The sequence below is a fragment of the Entelurus aequoreus genome, linkage group LG14, assembly GCF_033978785.1.
Source record: "Entelurus aequoreus isolate RoL-2023_Sb linkage group LG14, RoL_Eaeq_v1.1, whole genome shotgun sequence".
NCBI lineage: Eukaryota > Metazoa > Chordata > Actinopteri > Syngnathiformes > Syngnathidae > Entelurus > Entelurus aequoreus.
The window spans coordinates 5,321,333-5,342,340 of NC_084744.1; the positions used below are offsets into that span (position 1 = coordinate 5,321,333).

Sequence of the window (21,008 nt, forward strand, 5' to 3'; positions counted from 1 at the left end):
TGACAACTTTAGTGCAAACTAGAGGTGATCAGGATGAGGTGTTTGTTAGGTGTTGAAAGTGACCTAAGTGAGCACTAGAAGTGATCAGGATGAGGTGTTTGTTAGATGAACCTAAGCGAGCACTGGAGTGTTTGTGGAAGTCAAATAGAAGCAAGCAGTGAGACAGAAGCAGTGAGACAGAAGTCAAATAGAAGCAAGCAGTGAGACAGAAGCTGAGTAATGGACGGAGCGTAAAGATGTTCCAGTGACGGAGGATCACCTCGGGATCAGTCAGCCTGGTGGCGACTATAAAAGAGCGAGCACGCCAAGTGTCGGTCTTGAGAAACTGAAGAATTCAGAAGGAGGAAAAGGAAGAGGAAGAGGAAGAGAAAGAAGAAGAGGAAGAAGAAGAAGAAGAAGAAGAAGATCACCTGTGCAGCCAACCAGCAAACACTTCCTTCAGAGGCTCCTCAGAAAAGGTTCACAGGTGAGATTTGTTTGCTTTTTCTTCCCGACAAATAATAAATTATTTGATATTTACTTTGTTCACATATCCAATATTTGATATTTACTTTGTTCACATATCAAATATTTGATATTTACTTTGTTCACATATCAAATATTTGATATTTACTTTGTTTACATATCAAATATTTGATATTTACTTTGTTTACATATCAAATAGTTTACATTTACTTTGTTCACATATCAAATATTTGATATTTACTTTTTTACATATAAAATATTTGATATTTACTTTGTTTACATATAAAATATTTGATATTTACTTTGTTCACATATCAAATATTTCATATTTACTTTGTTCACATATCAAATATTTGATATTTACTTTGTTCACATATCCAATATTTGATATTTACTTTGTTCACATATCAAATATTTGATATTTACTTTGTTCACATATCAAATATTTAAAATGTACTTTGTTTACATATAAAATATTTGATATTTACTTTGTTTACATATCCAATATTTGATATTTACTTTGTTCACATATCAAATATTTGATATTTACTTTGTTCACATATCAAATATTTGATATTTACTTTGTTTTCATATCAAATAGTTTACATTTACTTTGTTCACATATCAAATATTTGATATTTACTTTGTTCACATATCAAATATTTGATATTTACTTTGTTCACATATCCAATATTTGATATTTACTTTGTTCACATATCAAATATTTGATATTTACTTTGTTCACATATCAAATATTTAAAATGTACTTTGTTTACATATCAAATATTTGATATTTACTTTGTTCACATATCAAATATTTGATATTTACTTTTTTACATATCAAATATTTGATATTTACTTTGTTCACATATCAAATATTTGATATTTACTTTGTTTACATATCAAATATTTGATATTTACTTTGTTTACATATCAAATATTTGATATTTACTTTGTTTACATATCAAATATTTGCACCCACTGATGATAAACCTTCTTTCTTTGGTGACATGGAGCTCAAATTGGCAGATTATGTTGATTCTGATATTATTATGGGTGGAGATCTAAATTGAACAATAAATCCAAATATTGGTAAAACTGGTAAGATTGTTAAACCCAATAAATCCGTTTTTTTCTGTTCTGAAATGAATGCAAACTCTTAACCTTATAGATATTTGGAGAACCTTAAATCCATATGAGAAGGATTTCACTTTCTATTCAAACAGACATCAGTCTTTTTCAAGAATTGATATGTTCTTTGTTCCCGAGGCAGTTGTAGAAAACGTGCAGGCTAAAATTCACCCAATAATTCCTTCTGATCATAGTCCAATTCAAATCCACGTAAGCTTTCCTCCTGTCGCTTTCCAATTCAAACAATGGAACATTAATATTTCCTTATTAGATAGTGAGGAAAATAAATGACGAATTAAAGAATTTATCTTCAATTTCGACTCTTTAAAATTCAAAATTCGACCGAAAAAAAGAAGAGAAAAACTAGCTAATTCGAATATTTTTGAAAAAATTAAAAAAATAATTTATGAAACATCATTACTAATTTTTCCTGATTAAGATTAATTTTAGAATTTTGATGACATGTTTTAAATAGGTTAAAATCCAATCCTGTCGCTTTCCAATTCAAACAATGGAACATTAATATTTTGAAAACATAGTTTATCTTCAATTTCGACTCTTTAAAATTCAAAATTCAACCGAAAAAAAGAAGAGAAAAACTAGCAAATTCGAATATTTTTGAAAAAATTAAAAAAATAATTTATGGAACATCATTACTAATTTTTTCTGATTAAGATTAATTTTAGAATTTTGATGACATGTTTTAACACGCGAAGTCCCAGAGAAGGGTCAATTGACATTTTTACCTAGAAAACACACAAGAGGGTCATTTGACCCCTAGTCCCCCCTGTGGACACTCCTTTTGTTATGAAAATGTGGCTGTTAGTGGCACACGGCAGGGGGCCACTTGAGCCTGTGTGGGGGAGGGGACCTTACAGCTCAAGCTTTAGTTCTGAGGTAGGTTGTGTGTGTTTTTGCAAGGATCAACAGAATGAAGGGATCAACACTCTGACATTTATTGTTAAAAAAAATACAAAACAAAACATATTTACAAAGAATGAAAAAGCAACTGTTTTCCCAGTTTTGGTGTGGAGGGTTGTTGCAGAAGCAATTGTTATTTTTGTGTGCCAAAAATAGTTTAAAAAAAAAAATTTACAAAGAAAAAAGCATATTTACAAAGAATGAAAAACCATGTCCATGTAAACGTGACTGACATACATTTGAGCAGTCACTCACAATCCTGGCACTGCCATTGCTCCTTTCGGCATTTCCCACATGTATAATTTTTCTGTCTACCTAGACAAACTGCCCCTAACAGCCTCATTACCATAACAAAATGAGTGATTAGTGTATTCGGGAAAAGCGTCGGGCCAAATGACCCCTCTCTGGGTCTTCTAGGTAGACAGAAAAATGCTGGGACTTCTAGTGTTAAATAGGTTAAAATCCAATCCTGTCGCTTTCCAATTCAAAGAATGGAACATTAATATTTCCTTATTAGATAGTGAGGAAAATAAATTACGAATTAAATAATTTATTTTTCAGATTTTATAAAAAATCCTGATTAAGATTAATTTTAGAATTTTGATGACATGTTTTAAATAGGTTAAAATCCAATCCTGTCGCTTTCCAATTCAAACAATGGAACATTAATATTTTGAAAACATAGTTTATCTTCAATTTCGACTCTTTAAAATTCAAAATTCAACCGAAAAAAAGAAGAGAAAAACTAGCTAATTGGAATATTTTTGAAAAAATTAAAAAAATAATTTATGGAACATCATTACTAATTTTTCCTGATTAAGATTAATTTTAGAATTTTGGTGACATGTTTTAAATAGGTTAAAATCCAATCCTGTCGCTTTCCAATTCAAAGAATGGAACATTAATATTTCCTTATTAGATAGTGAGGAAAATAAATTACGAATTAAATAATTTATTTTTCAGATTTTATAAAAAATCCTGATTAAGATTAATTTTAGAATTTTGATGACATGTTTTACATAGGTTAAAATCCAATCCTGTCGCTTTCCAATTCAAACAATGGAACATTAATATTTTGAAAACATAGTTTATCTTCAATTTCGACTCTTTAAAATTCAAAATTCAACTGAAAAAAGAAGAGAAAAACTAGCTAATTGGAATATTTTTGAAAAAATTAAAAAAAGAATTTATGGAACATCATTACTAATTTTTCCTGATTAAGATTAATTTTAGAATTTTGATGACATGTTTTAAATAGGTTAAAATCCAATCCTGTCGCTTTCCAATTCAAACAATGGAACATTAATATTTCCTTATTAGATAGTGAGGAAAATAAACTACGAATTAAAGAATTTATTTTTCAGATTTTATAAAAAATCCTGATTAAGATTAATTTTAGAATTTTGATGACATGTTTTAAATAGGTTAAAATCCAATCCTGTCGCTTTCCAATTCAAACAATGGAACATTAATATTTTGAAAACATAGTTTATCTTCAATTTCGACTCTTTAAAATTCAAAATTCAACTGAAATAAAGAAGAGAAAAACTAGCTAATTCGAATATTTTTGAAAAAATTAAAAAAAGAATTTATGGAACATCATTACTAATTTTTCCTGATTAAGATTAATTTTAGAATATTGATGACATGTTTTAAATAGGTTAAAATCCAATCCTGTCGCTTTCCAATTCAAACAATGGAACATTAATATTTTGAAAACATAGTTTATCTTCAATTTCGACTCTTTAAAATTCAAAATTCAACCGAAAAAAAGAAGAGAAAAACTAGCTAATTGGAATATTTTTGAAAAAATTAAAAAAATAATTTATGGAACATCATTACTAATTTTTCCTGATTAAGATTAATTTTAGAATTTTGATGACATGTTTTAAATAGGTTAAAATCCAATCCTGTCGCTTTCCAATTCAAAGAATGGAACATTAATATTTCCTTATTAGATAGTGAGGAAAATAAATTACGAATTAAATAATTTATTTTTCAGATTTTATAAAAAATCCTGATTAAGATTAATTTTAGAATTTTGATGACATGTTTTAAATAGGTTAAAATCCAATCCTGTCGCTTTCCAATTCAAACAATGGAACATTAATATTTTGAAAACATAGTTTATCTTCAATTTCGACTCTTTAAAATTCAAAATTCAACCGAAAAAAGAAGAGAAAAACTAGCTAATTGGAATATTTTTGAAAAAATTAAAAAAAGAATTTATGGAACATCATTACTAATTTTTCCTGATTAAGATTAATTTTAGAATTTTGATGACATGTTTTAAATAGGTTAAAATCCAATCCTGTCACTTTCCAATTCAAACAATGGAACATTAATATTTCCTTATTAGATAGTGAGGAAAATAAATTACGAATTAAAGAATTTATTTTTCAGATTTTATAAACAATCCTGATTAAGATTAATTTTAGAATTTTGATGACATGTTTTAAATAGGTTAAAATCCAATCCTGTCGCTTTCCAATTCAAACAATGGAACATTAATATTTTGAAAACATAGTTTATCTTCAATTTCGACTCTTTAAAATTCAAAATTCAACCGAAAAAAAGAAGAGAAAAACTAGCTAATTGGAATATTTTTGAAAAAATTAAAAAAAGAATTTATGGAACATCATTACTAATTTTTCCTGATTAAGATTAATTTTAGAATTTTGATGACATGTTTTAAATAGGTTAAAATCCAATCCTGTCGCTTTCCAATTCAAACAATGGAACATTAATATTTCCTTATTAGATAGTGAGGAAAATAAATTACGAATTAAATAATTTATTTTTCAGATTTTATAAAAAATCCGTTTTTTTCAGTCGCTAACAAGCGTTTTTCTAAACAGTAGTCACATTTTCAAAACTCTAAACACGATTAGCACAACATGGGTCCTTTGTGGCCATACCATTCACACATTTCATGTTGTTTTCACACAATATGCAGTCAGTGAACACATTTATATCATGCTTACATTTTCTTAACAGACAAGCTATACCTCCAAACAAAATGATGGATTGTTTTTGTATTATTTACAAATGTTAACACACAACATCCCACAATTGCAAACACACTATTCCAAACCTTAGATACAGTATAAAAACCTCTGCTAGAAATAATAGTACCAACATTTTTTTTTTTTCTCCAATATTTGTGGCACTGGCGTGGCGCCCCCTGATGGACGGCGCCCTTAGCATTTGCCTATACGGCCTATGCCACGGGCCGGCCCTGGTTTTCCTTATCCCACAGCAGTATGTAGTGTTGATGTGGAGAAGGCATTCCACCGCATAAACTGCTCATTTATGTTTTGCACATTACGTAAATTTGGATTTGGATATAATTTGATACAATGGATTAAGATGCTTTATACAAGGCCCATGGCATCAGTCAAAACCAATAATCATATTTCAGAACCGTTTTCGTTAAAAAGAGGAGTAAAACAGGGATGTCCTGCATCTGGATTATTATATAATTTGGTTATTGAACCCTTAGCTGCAAAAATAAGAAGTGAAAATAATATTCATGGTATAAAAATTGGCTCTCAGTATAATAAGCTATCGATGTATTGTGACGACATCATTCTCTACCTGTCACATGTTAACTCCTCTCTTCACTATATCAATAATGTCACCACTGAATATGGCTGTTTATCAGGGTATAAAGTCAATTGGGACAAATGTGACATATTACCACTTAATAAACACTGCAAGAAATCACAGGTTCAGAACTCCAAAATTAAATGGAAAGAGGCACAAATCATACATCTAGGACTACACATTACACCAAACCTGTATGCAAGTAGAGATCTAAATCTTAAACATTTAAAAAAAGAGATAGAATCCAAAATGGAACGCTGGTCACGTCTCCAACTATCACTTTGGGGTCGGGTGAACATAGTAAAAATGGGTGTACTGCCAGCAGTTAATTATATACTGAAAATGATGCCTGTCCTAATTAATAAAAGTTGGTTTAAGAAAATACATACAATGATATCACATTTTATATGGTGTGGAAAGAAGGCCAGATGTTCATACTTAAGGTTGACTTGTACACAAGATAAAAGAGGACTACAATTACCAAACTTCTTACATTATTATATCTCCTTCGGTTGTGAACAAGCAAGCCACTTATTTCATTCTTCTGCAGATAAGGACTGGATCAACATTGAAAAAAACATGTTAATGAATTTGGACATTGATGTGGGGAGCTTATATTATATTAAAAAAATACCTAATGAATTGAGGCAGAGCCCAATAGAAGCCACCTTTAACATTCTAAAACTGTGCCAGAAAATACTAGGAATCAAGTCAATGACATCTGTCAATCAACCGCTTTGGTACAATCCTAATATTATCATTAATAAAAATGTGGTTAAATGGACAACATGGAAAGACAGAGGTATTACTAAACCTCATCATATTATTAATACAAACTCTTTTAAACCGTTCAATGATTTAGTTGATCAATATAATGTACCCAGAAAAAATGTTTTTACATTTTATCTCTTTAAACCACGCTGTAAATAAAAGCATATCCTCTGAAAGTATGTCTTTAAATAGCCATGAACTGGAAGATGCACTTTTTAATCAAGATACAACTAATAAATTAATTAAACTATTTTATGGAATAATAAATGAACACCGCACTAGAAATGCAAATGATGCATGTGTTCGGAAATGGATGATGGACTTAAACATTTTAGATGAAAGAGACATATGGAATGATATTTGGAAAAATGCCAATAAGCCCTTTAGAAGCATTAAAGATAAGCTGACTCAATTTAAGATATTGAATAGATTGTATTTTACATCTTCTCAGCTGTTTAAAATTGGTGTAGTAGATAGCAAGTTATGTATGAAGTGTCGGGCAGCCGAGGCAACTCTTGTTCATTTATTGTGGGAATGTCAGACAATAAAAGAGTTATGGTTGAAAACAACAAAAGAAGCAATCACATTCCTTAATGTAAACATCCCAATGACACTGCAAACTTGTATTCTTGGGGATCTCCATCAATTTAGTAACGTGTCATCAAAGAGTAAAAATGCATTTCTTTCAATATGCATCATAACAAAAAGGGTAATATTAAAAAAATGGATAGATGTAGATAGTCCAACTCATACTGACTGCTACACACAAGCTATGGAGATGATATCAGGAGAAAAAACTGCATTTAGTTTAGATAATAATGAGTCATATATTGGAATATGGGATCCATTATTTAAATTTGTTTCAACTAAATAAACCAAAATATGACTTATTATATCTTTGTGGAAAATATTGGACACAGTGTGTTGTCAAGCTTATGAGATGTGATGCAAGTGTAAGCCACTGTCACACTATTGTTCTTTTCTAATTTGTATTATGTTTTTATTAATGTTTTTAATGATAATATCAATGAGGGATTTTTAATCACTGCTATTTTGAAATTGTTACTAATATTGATGCTGTTGTCGATAATGTTCATTTTTGTTTCACTACATTTGTATTGTTTCGTGTCATGTTTGTGTCTCCTCAATTGCTCTCAATTGCTCTGTTTATTGTTGTTCTTAGTGTTGCTGGGACGGGTTTGGTTTTGGAATTGTATTGCATTGTTGTGGTATTGTTGTGTATTGTTTTGTTGATTGATTAATAAATTCATATAACAATAATAATAATAATAAAAAATATATATATATTTACTTTGTTCACATATGAACTATTTGATATTTACTTTGTTCACATATCCAATATTTAATATTTACTTTATTCACATATCAAATATTGGATATTTACTTTGTTCACATATCAAATATTTGATATTTACTTTGTTCACATATCAAATATTTAATATTTACTTTATTCACATATCAAATATTTGATATTTACTTTGTTCACATATCAAATATTTGATATTTAATTTGTTCACATATCAAATATTTGATATTTACTTTGTTCACATATCAAATATTTAATATTTACTTTGTTCACATATCAAATATTTGATATTTATTTTGTTCACATATCAAATATTTGATATTTACTTTGTTTACATATCAAATATTTGATATTTACTTTGTTTACATATCAAATATTTGGTATTTACTTTGTTTACATATCCGATATTGGATATTTACTTTGTTCACATATCAAATATTTGATATTTACTTTGTTCACATATCAAATATTTGATATTTACTTTGTTCACATATCAAATACTTAATAATTACTTTATTCACATATCAAATATTTGATATTTACTTTGTTCACATATCAAATATTTGATATTTACTTTGTTCACGTATCAAATATTTGATATTTACTTTGTTCACATATCAAATATTTGATATTTACTTTGTTCACATATCAAATATTTAATATTTACTTTATTCACATATCAAATATTTGATATTTACTTTGTTCACATATCAAATATTTGATATTTACTTTGTTTACATATCACATATTTGATATTTACTTTGCTTACATATCAAATATTTGGTATTTACTTTGTTTACATATCCGATATTGGATATTTACTTTGTTTACATTTAAAATATTTGATATTTACTTTGTTTACATATAAAATATTTGATATTTACTTTGTTTACATATACAATATTTGGTACTTACTTTGTTCACATATCAAATATTTTATATTTACTTGTTTACATATCAAATATTTGATATTTAACTTGTTCACATATCAAATGTTTGATATTTACTTTGTTTACATATCCAATATTTGATATTTACTTTGTTTACATATCCAATATTTGATATTTACTTTATTTACATATCAAATATTTGATATAAACTTTGCTTACATATCAACTATTTGATATTTACTTTGTTCACATATCAAATATTTGATAATTACTTTCCTTACATATCAAATATTTGGTATTTACAAATAAAATACATTATATTTACTTTGGTTACATTTAAAATATTTGATTATTTACTTTGTTTGCATATCAAATACTTGATATTTATTTTGTTTACATATCAAATATTTGATATTTACTTTGTTCACATATCAAATATTTAATATTTACTTTATTCACATATCAAATATTTGATATTTACTTTGTTCACATATCAAATATTTGATATTTAATTTGTTCACATATCAAATATTTGATATTTACTTTGTTCACATATCAAATATTTAATATTTACTTTGTTCACATATCAAATATTTGATATTTATTTTGTTCACATATCAAATATTTGATATTTACTTTGTTTACATATCAAATATTTGATATTTACTTTGTTTACATATCAAATATTTGGTATTTACTTTGTTTACATATCCGATATTGGATATTTACTTTGTTCACATATCAAATATTTGATATTTACTTTGTTCACATATCAAATATTTGATATTTACTTTGTTCACATATCAAATACTTAATAATTACTTTATTCACATATCAAATATTTGATATTTACTTTGTTCACATATCAAATATTTGATATTTACTTTGTTCACGTATCAAATATTTGATATTTACTTTGTTCACATATCAAATATTTGATATTTACTTTGTTCACATATCAAATATTTAATATTTACTTTATTCACATATCAAATATTTGATATTTACTTTGTTCACATATCAAATATTTGATATTTACTTTGTTTACATATCAAATATTTGATATTTACTTTGCTTACATATCAAATATTTGGTATTTACTTTGTTTACATATCCGATATTGGATATTTACTTTGTTTACATTTAAAATATTTGATATTTACTTTGTTTAAATATAAAATATTTGATATTTACTTTGTTTACATATACAATATTTGGTATTTACTTTGTTCACATATCAAATATTTGATATTTACTTTGTTTACATATCAAATATTTGATATTTAACTTGTTCACATATCAAATATTTGATATTTACTTTGTTTACATATCCAATATTTGATATTTACTTTGTTTACATATCCAATATTTGATATTTACTTTATTTACATATCCAATATTTGATATTTACTTCATTTACATATCAAATATTTGATATAAACTTTGCTTACATATCAACTATTTGATATTTACGTTGTTCACATATCAAATATTTGATAATTACTTTGCTTACATATCAAATATTTGGTATTTACTTTGTTTACAAATAAAATACATTATATTTACTTTGGTTACATTTAAAATATTTGATTATTTACTTTGTTTGCACATCAAATACTTGATATTTATTTTGTTTACATATCAAATATTTGATATTTACTTTGTTCACATATCAAATATTTGACATTTACTTTGTTTACCTGTGGATTTGACTTGTTCCAGAAAGTGAAAGGATGAACCACGCTCACTCGTTAGTCGGACTGCTGCTCCTCGTCATCATCCAAAGCAGCTGGCAGCTTTCTGACCACAACACCAACTCAGTGTAAGCTAAAGTATTTTCTTTTGAAAATATAACATCTACAGCAATTTCTGTTGAAAATATATAATCTACAGCATTTTATTTTGAAAAATATATCAACTACAGCATTTTATTCATGAAAATATACCAACTACAGCATTTTATTTTGGAAATATATCATCTACAGCATTTTATTTTGAAAAATATATTAACTACAGCATTTTATTTTGAAAATAAATAGTCTACAGAATTTTATTTGGGAAATATATAGTAGATAGCATTTTCTATTAGACATATATAATCACATTTTATTATTTTAGAAATAATCTACAACATTTTTTTGAAATATAATCTACAGCACTTTCTTTTGAAAATATATTATCTACACCATTTTCTTTTAAAAAATAATCTACAACATTTTTGAAAATATAAAATGTACAACATTTTTCAATATATAATCTACAGCATTTTCTTTTGAAAATATATAATCACAGCATTTTATTTTAGAAATAATCTACAAAATGTTTTTTAAATATAATCTACAGCATTTTCTTTTGAAAATATATAATAACAGCACTTTCTCTTGGATATAATACACAACATTTTTTAAAACATATCTACAGCATTTTCTTTTGAAAATGTATCATCTACAGCATTTTATTTTGAAAATATATAATCTACAGCATTTTATTTAGAAAAATATATTAGCTACATCATTTTATTTTGAAAATAAATAGTCTACAAAATGTTGTTTTGGAAATATATAATAGATAGCATTTTCTTTTAGAAATATATAATCACAGTTTTTTCTTTTGGAAATAATCGGCAACATTTTTTAAAATTATATAATCTAAAGCATTTTCTTTTGAAAATAATCTACAAAATGTTTTTAAATATAAAATGTACAACATTTTTCAATAAATGTTCTACAGCATTTTCTTTTGAATATATATAATAACAGCATTTTCTCTTGGAAATAATATACAATTTAAAAAAATAAAATAATCCACAGCATTTTCTTTTGAAAATATATAATAACAGCATTTTATTTTGAAAATATATAATCACAGCATTTTATTTTGGAAATAATCTACAACATTTTTTTAAATATAATCTACAACATTTTTTATAATATAATCTACAGCCTTTTCTTTTGAAATATATATAATCACAGCATTTTATTTTGGAAATAATCTACAACATGTTTTTAAATATAATCTACAGCCTTTTCTTTTGGAAATATATAATAACAGCATTAATAACATCAGTACTTCATTAATAGTTACATCAGTACTTCATTAATAGTTACATCAGTACTTCATTAATAGATACATCAGTACTTCATTAATAGTTATATAAGTACTTCATTAATAGTTACATCAGTACTTCATTAATAGTTACATCAGTACTTCATTAATAGTTACATAAGTACTTCATTAATAGTTACATCAGTACTTCATTAATAGTTACATCAGTACTTCATTAATAGTTACATTTGTACTTCATTAATAGTTATATAAGTACTTCATTAATAGTTACATAAGTACTTCATTAATAGTTACATTACTACTTCATTAATAGTTACATAAGTACTTCATTAATAGTTACATCAGTACTTCATTAATAGTTACATTTGTACTTCATTAATAGTTATATAAGTACTTCATTAATAGTTACATAAGTACTTCATTAATAGTTACATTACTACTTCATTAATAGTTACATAAGTACTTCATTAATAGTTACATTACTACTTCATTAATAGTTACATAAGTACTTCATTAATAGTTACATAAGTACTTCATTAATAGTTACATCAGTACTTCATTATTAGTTACATCAGTACTTCATTAATAGTTACATAAGTACTTCATTAATAGTTACATTAGTACTTCATTAATAGTTACATGAGTACTTCATTAATAGTTACATGAGTACTTCATTAATAGTTACATGAGTACTTCATTAATAGTTACATCAGTACTTCATTAATAGTTACATCAGTACTTCATTAATAGTTACATGAGTACTTCATTAATAGTTACATAAGTACTTCATTAATAGTTACATGAGTACTTCATTAATAGTTACATCAGTACTTCATTAATAGTTATATAAGTGCTTCATTAATAGTTACACCAGTACTTCATTAATAGTTACATAAGTACTTCATTAATGTTACATCAGTACTTCATTAATAGTTACATCAGTACTTCATTAATAGTTACATTAGTACTTCATTAATAGTTACATGAGTACTTCATTAATAGTTATATAAGTACTTCATTAATAGTTACATTAGTACTTCATTAATAGTTACATCAGTACTTCATTAATAGTTACATAAGGTGTATTATTAATATTTACAAGTAGTAGATCCCAGATTGGAGCTCAAGTTGGCTGGTGTAGACTCCTGCACTGTGTGGTGTAGACTCCTGCTCTGTGTGGTGTAGACTCCTACTCTGTGTGGTGTAGACCCCTGCTCTGTGTGGTGTAGACTCCTACTCTGTGTGGTGTAGACTCCTGCTCTGTGTGGTTTAGACTCCTGCTCTGTGTGGTGTAGACTCCTACTCTGTGTGGTGTAGACTCCTGCTCTTTGTGGTGTAGACTCCTGCTCGGTGTGGTGTAGACCCCTGCTCTGTGTGGTGTAGACTCCTGCTCTGTGTGGTGTAGACTCCTGCTCTGCTGTATTATGTCCATCATCTTCATCTTCATGACCATATATGGTGAGGATGGCAGCTTTGGGTTATGAGTGAAAGGACAAGATCTCAGGTACATGCGGCCCAAATGAGTTTCCTCTCCCTTAGAGATAGGGTGAGAAGATCTCTCCCTTAGAGATAGGGTGAGAAGGTCTCTCCCTTAGAGATAGGGTGAGAAGGTCTCTCCCTTAGAGATAGGGTGAGAAGGTCTCTCCCTTAGAGATAGGGTGAGAAGGTCTCTCCCTTAGAGATAGGGTGAGAAGATCTCTCCCTTAGAGATAGGGTGAGAAGGTCTGCCATCCGGGTGGAGCTCAAAGTAAAGCCGCTGCTCCTCCACATGGAGAGGAGCCAGATGAGGTGGTTCGGGCATCTGCTCAGGATGCCACCCTAAACACCTCCTTAGGGCACGTCCGACCGGCAGGAGGCCACGGGGAAGACCCAGGACACGTTGGGAAGACTATGGGAACGCCTCGGGATCCCCCGGGAGGAGCTGGACCAAGTGGCTGGGGAGAGGGAAGTCTGGGCTTCTCTGCTTAGGCTGCTGCCCCCGCGACCCGACCTCGGATAAGTGGAAGAAGATGGATGGATGGATCTTCATCTTCATCACCTTCATCATCTTCATCATCATCATCATATCATCATCATCTTCATCACCATCACTATCTTCATCATCATCATCATCATCATCTTCATCACCATCTTCATCATCCTCACAATCACCATCATCTTCATCATCATCACGATCACCATCATCATCATCTTCTTCGTCATCATCTTCGTCATCATCTTCTTCGTCACCATCACTATCTTCACCATCACTATCTTCATCACCATCATCATCGTCATCATCATCATCTTCATCACCATCATCTTCATCACCATCACTATCTTCACCATCACTATCTTCTTCATCATCATCATCATCATCATCATCATCCCATCATCATCTTCACCATCATCATCTTCATCACCATCACTATCTTCACCATCACTATCTTCATCACCATCATCATCTTCACCATCATCATCATCTTCATCACCATCATCTTCATCGCCATCATCATTTTACCACCATCATCACCACCATCACCATCACCATCTTCATCACCATCATCATCACCATCATCATCACCATCATCATCTTCATCACCATCATCATCACCACCATCACCATCATCACCACTATCACCATCACCATCTTCATCACCATCATCATCACCATCATCATCACCATCATCATCTTCATCACCATCACTATCTTCACCATCACTATCTTCATCACCATCATCATCTTCACCATCATCATCATCTTCATCACCATCATCTTCATTGCCATCATCATTTTACCACCATCATCACCACCATCACCATCACCATCTTCATCACCATCATCATCACCATCATCATCTTCATCACCATAAACTTCACCAGCATCATCTTCATCACCATCATCTTCATCACCATCATCATCACCATCATCATCACCATCATAATCTTCATCACCATCATCATCACTATCACCATCTTCATCACCATCATCATCACCATCATCATCTTCATCACCATCAACTTCACCAGCATCATCTTCATCACCATCATCTTCACCATCATCATCTTCACCATCATCATCACCATCGCCATCATCTTCATCACTATCACCATCACCATCTTCATCACCATCATCATCACCATCATCATCTTCATCACCATCATCATCACCATCATCTTCATCATCTTCACCATCATCATCTTCATCACCATCATCTTCATCACTATCACCATCACCAGCTTCATCACCATCATCATCACCATCATCATCTTCATCACCATCATCTTCACCATCATCATCTTCATCACCATCATCTTCACCCTCATCATCTTCACCATCATCATCTTCATCACCATCATCATCATCATCTTCACCATCATCATCTTCATCACCATCATCTTCATCGCCATCATCATCTTCACCATCATCATCATCATCGCCATCACCATCATCTTCATCACCATCATCTTCATCGCCATCATCTTCATTGCCATCATCATCTTCACCATCATCATCACCATCACCATCACCATCATCTTCACCATCATCATCACCATCACCATCATCTTCATCACCATCATCATCATCACCATCATCATTACCATCATCATCTTCATCACCATCATCATCTTCATCGCCATCATCATCATCTTCATCGCCATCATTATCATCTTCATCATGACCTTCATCATCACCATCATCAACCGACACAGTGGCCTAGTGGTTAGAGTGTCCACCCTGAGATGGGTAGGTCGTGAGTTGAAACCCCGGCCGAGTCACACCAAAGACTACAACAATGTGAGCCATTACTTCCCTGCTTGGCACTCAGCATCAAGGCTTGGAATTGGGGGTTAAATCACCAAAAACGATTCCCGGGCGCGGCCACCGCTGCCGCTCATTGCTCCCCTCACCTCCCAGGGGGTGATCAAGGGTGATGGGTCAAATGCAGAGGATAATATCACCACACCAAGTGTGTGTGTGACTATCATTGCTACTTGAACTGATCACTATCATGTGTCCTCCTCCTCCCTGTCAGGCACAAGTTGATCCCCAGTGAGCGTGTCGAGGAGTCACTCGTGCCGCACAGCAAGAGACATTCTGAGGGCACCTTCTCTAACGACTACAGCAAATACTTGGAGAGCAGGCGGGCTCAGGACTTTGTGCAGTGGCTCAAGAACTCCAAACGAAATGGGTGAGTTTGTACCCTGCTAGTACACACTACTTAGTACATACTACTTAGTACATACTACTTAGTGCTTAGTCATTAACACGTACTACTTAGTACATACTACTTAGTGCTTAGTCATTAACACATACTACTTAGTACATACTACTTAGTGCTTAGTCATTAACACATACTACTAAGTACATACTACTTAGTACTTAGTCATTAACACATACTACTTAGTACATACTACTTAGTACATACTACTTAGTGCTTAGTCATTAACACATACTACTTAGTACATACTACTTAGTGCTTAGTCATTAACACATACTACTTAGTACATACTACTTAGTACTTAGTCATTAACACACACTACTTAGTACATACTACTTAGTACATACTACTTAGTGCTTAGTCATTAACACATACTACTTAGTACATACTACTTAGTGCTTAGTCATTAACACATACTACTTAGTACATACTACTTAGTACTTAGTCATTAACACACACTACTTAGTACATACTACTTAGTACTTAGTTATTAACACATACTACTTAGTACATACTACTTAGTGCTTAGTCATTAACACATACTACTTAGTACATACTACTTAGTACTTAGTCATTAACACATACTACTTAGTACATACTACTTAGTACTTAGTCATTAACACATACTACTTAGTACATACTACTTAGTACTTAGTCATTAACACATACTACTTAGTACATACTACTTAGTACTTAGTCATTAACACATACTACTTAGTACATACTACTTACTGCTTAGTCATTAACACATACTACTTAGTACATACTACTTAGTGCTTGGTCATTAACACATACTACTTAGTACATACTACTTAGTGCTTAGTCATTAACACGTACTACTTAGTACATACTACTTAGTGCTTAGTCATTAACACGTACTACTTAGTACATACTACTTAGTACTTAGTCATTAACACGTACTACTTAGTACATACTACTTAGTGCTTAGTCATTAACACATACTACTTAGTACATACTACTTAGTGCTTAGTCATTAACACGTACTACTTAGTACATACTACTTAGTACTTAGTCATTAACACATACTACTTAGTACATACTACTTAGTGCTTAGTCATTAACACATACTACTTAGTACATACTACTTAGTACTTAGTCATTAACACATACTACTTAGTACATACTACTTAGTACTTAGTCATTAACACATACTACTTAGTGCAGAGTAATTAGTTCATAGTACTTAGTACAAACCCCGTTTCCATATGAGTTGGGAAATTACATGTAAAAATAAACGGAATACAAATCAGTACATAACATGTAGTACATACTACATAGTACTTAGTCTTTAACACATACTACTTAGTGCTTAGTAATTAGTTCATAGTAGATAGTACATGACTAAGTATTATTTAGTCATTAACACGTACTACTTGGTGTATAGTAATTAGTTCATTGTTCATCTAAAAATACACTGTGCATAGTACATAGTCATTAGTTCATAGTACTTAGTAATTAGTACATATCAATTAGTAAATGTAAATAGTACATAGTAATTAGTACATAAAACTTAGTACTTAGTGCATAGTAATTAGTTCATAGTGCATAGTACGCGGAACAGTACATTGTGTGTTCATAGTACTTAGTAATTAGTCAATCGTAAATAGTACATGGTAATTAATACATGAAACTTAGTACATAGTACTTAGTACATGCTACATAGTACTTACTAATTAGTACACAGTTATAAGTACTTAGAACATGGTCCGTAGTGCCTATTATTTAGCACACACTAATTAGTACATGCCAATTAGTAAATCTTATTTAGTAGGCAGTAGCTCGTATTTAGTACATAGCAAATAGGACATAAACTTAGTACAAAGTACATTGTAAATTCTGCATAGTACATAGTAAATAGTACTCAATAGATGGTACATAGTAGTTGGTACTTAGTATATAGTACAAAATACTAAGTAAATAGCACTTAGTACATAGTAAATAGTAAATAGTACATAGCACATAGTATATAGTACATAAAAAATATTACATATAGTACATAGTAAATAGTACATTTAGTTCATAGTTCAAAGTAAGTAGTAAATAGTTTATAGTAAATATAGTACATATAGTAAATAGTACATACTAAATATAGTACCTTTAGTACATAGTAAATAGTGAATTGAATACATACAGTACATAGAGTACACAAAGTACACAGTGATGTAAGTCATGGAGGACAGTGAAGTGACATAGTACTTATAGTAGGTAGTAAATAGTAAATCTAATACATATAGTACACATAGTACACAGTGATGTAGGTCAAGGAGGACAGTGAAGTGACATAGTACTTATAGTACGTAGTAAAAAGTAAATCTAATACATATAGTACACATAGTACACAGTGATGTAGGTCAAGGAGGACAGTGAAGTGACATAGTACTTATAGTAAATAGTGAATTTAATACATATAGTACACATAGTACACAGTGATGTAGGTCAAGGAGGACAGTGCAGTGACATAGTACTGATAGTACATAGTGAATGTAATACATATAGTACACATAGTACAGAGTGATGTAAGTCAAGGAGGACAGTGAAGTGACATAGTACTGATAGTAAATAGTGAATTTAATACATATAGTACACATAGTACACAGTGATGTAGGTCAAGGAGGACAGTGAAGTGACATAGTACTGATAGTACATAGTGAATTTAATACATATAGTACACATAGTACAGAGTGATGTAAGTCAAGGAGGACAGTGAAGTGACATAGTACTGATAGTAAATAGTGAATTTAATACATATAGTACACATAGTACACAGTGATGTAGGTCAAGGAGGACAGTGAAGTGACATAGTACTGATAGTACATAGTGAATTCAATACATACAGTATAGTACACATAGTACACAGTGATGTAGGTCAAGGAGGACAGTGGAGTGACATAGTACTTATAGTAAATAGTGAATTTAATACATATAGTACACATAGTACACAGTGATGTAGGTCAAGGAGGACAGTGGAGTGACATAGTACTTATAGTAAATAGTGAATTTAATACATATAGTACACATAGTACACAGTGATGTAGGTCAAGGAGGATAGTGAAGTGACATAGTACTTATAGTAAATAGTGAGGTTAATACATATAGTACACATAGTACACAGTGATGTAGGTCAAGGAGGACAGTGAAGTGACATAGTACTGATAGTAAATAGTAAATCTAATACATATAGTACACATAGTACACAGTGATGTAGGTCAAGGATGACAGTGGAGTGACATAGTACTGATAGTACATAGTGAATTTAATACATATAGTACACATAGTACAGAGTGATGTAGGTCAAGGAGGACAGTGAAGTGACATAGTACTGATAGTAAATAGTGAATTTAATACATATAGTACATATAGTACACAGTGATGTAGGTCAAGGAGGACAGTGAAGTGACATAGTACTTATAGTAAATAGTGAATGTAATACATATAGTACACATAGTACACAGTGATGTAGGTCAAGGAGGACAGTGAAGTGACATAGTACTTATAGTAAATAGTGAATGTAATACATATAGTACACATAGTACACAGTGATGTAGGTCAAGGAGGACAGTGGAGTGACATAGTACTTATAGTAAATAGTGAATTTAATACATCTAGTACACATAGTACACAGTGATGTAGGTCAAGGAGGACAGTGAAGTGACATAGTACTTATAGTAAATAGTGAGGTTAATACATATAGTACACATAGTACACAGTGATGTAGGTCAAGGAGGACAGTGAAGTGACATAGTACTGATAGTAAATAGTAAATCTAATACATATAGTACACATAGTACACAGTGATGTAGGTCAAGGAGGACAGTGAAGTGACATAGTACTGATAGTAAATAGTAAATCTAATACATATAGTACACATAGTACACAGTGATGTAGGTCAAGGATGACAGTGGAGTGACATAGTACTGATAGTACATAGTGAATTTAATACATATAGTACACATAGTACAGAGTGATGTAGGTCAAAGAGGACAGTGAAGTGACATAGTACTTATAGTAAATAGTGAATGTAATACATATAGTACACATAGTACACAGTGATGTAGGTCAAGGAGGACAGTGAAGTGACATAGAACTGATAGTAAATAGTGAGGTTATTACATATAGTACACATAGTACACATAGTACACATAGTACACATAGTACAGAGTGATGTAGGTCAAGGAGGAAGTGAAGTGATGGAAGCTTGACTTGACGTTTGTAGAAGTCTAATCAGACGGCACGCGGACGGAACCTACACCAGTGATGTCAGCTCCTACATGCAGGAGCAGGCAGCCAAGGAGTTTGTGAGCTGGCTGAAGGCGGGCCGAGGAAGACGACAGTAGAGAGAAACCACGTTCCTGTCCTCACACGCCACTCTGTGCCATTAAAGCTTTCACAATGTCTACCTCCATCTTCCCTCTGGTCTTCTTCTTGCACTCTTCTCACAAAGACATATATATATATATATATTTATATATATATATATATATATATATATATATATATATATATATATATATATATATATATATATATATATATATATATATATATATATATATAATCATTGTAATATACTGTATATAATCACTACAGTATATAATAATTTTGCACAAT

The 21,008-nt window shown here is 30.4% G+C and overlaps 1 protein-coding gene across 1 annotated transcript; it reads left to right on the top strand.

The window, feature by feature from the left end:
• Positions 1-330: 330 nt before the first annotated feature.
• LOC133665228 (pro-glucagon-like) lies at positions 331-20,796 on the top strand. Its single transcript, XM_062070479.1, has 4 exons — positions 331-466; positions 10,834-10,933; positions 16,194-16,349; positions 20,614-20,796. The coding sequence occupies exons 2-4, from the start codon at positions 10,845-10,847 to the stop codon at positions 20,732-20,734; spliced, it is 366 nt and encodes a 121-aa protein (XP_061926463.1). The 5' UTR covers positions 331-466; positions 10,834-10,844; the 3' UTR covers positions 20,735-20,796.
• Positions 20,797-21,008: the final 212 nt, after the last annotated feature.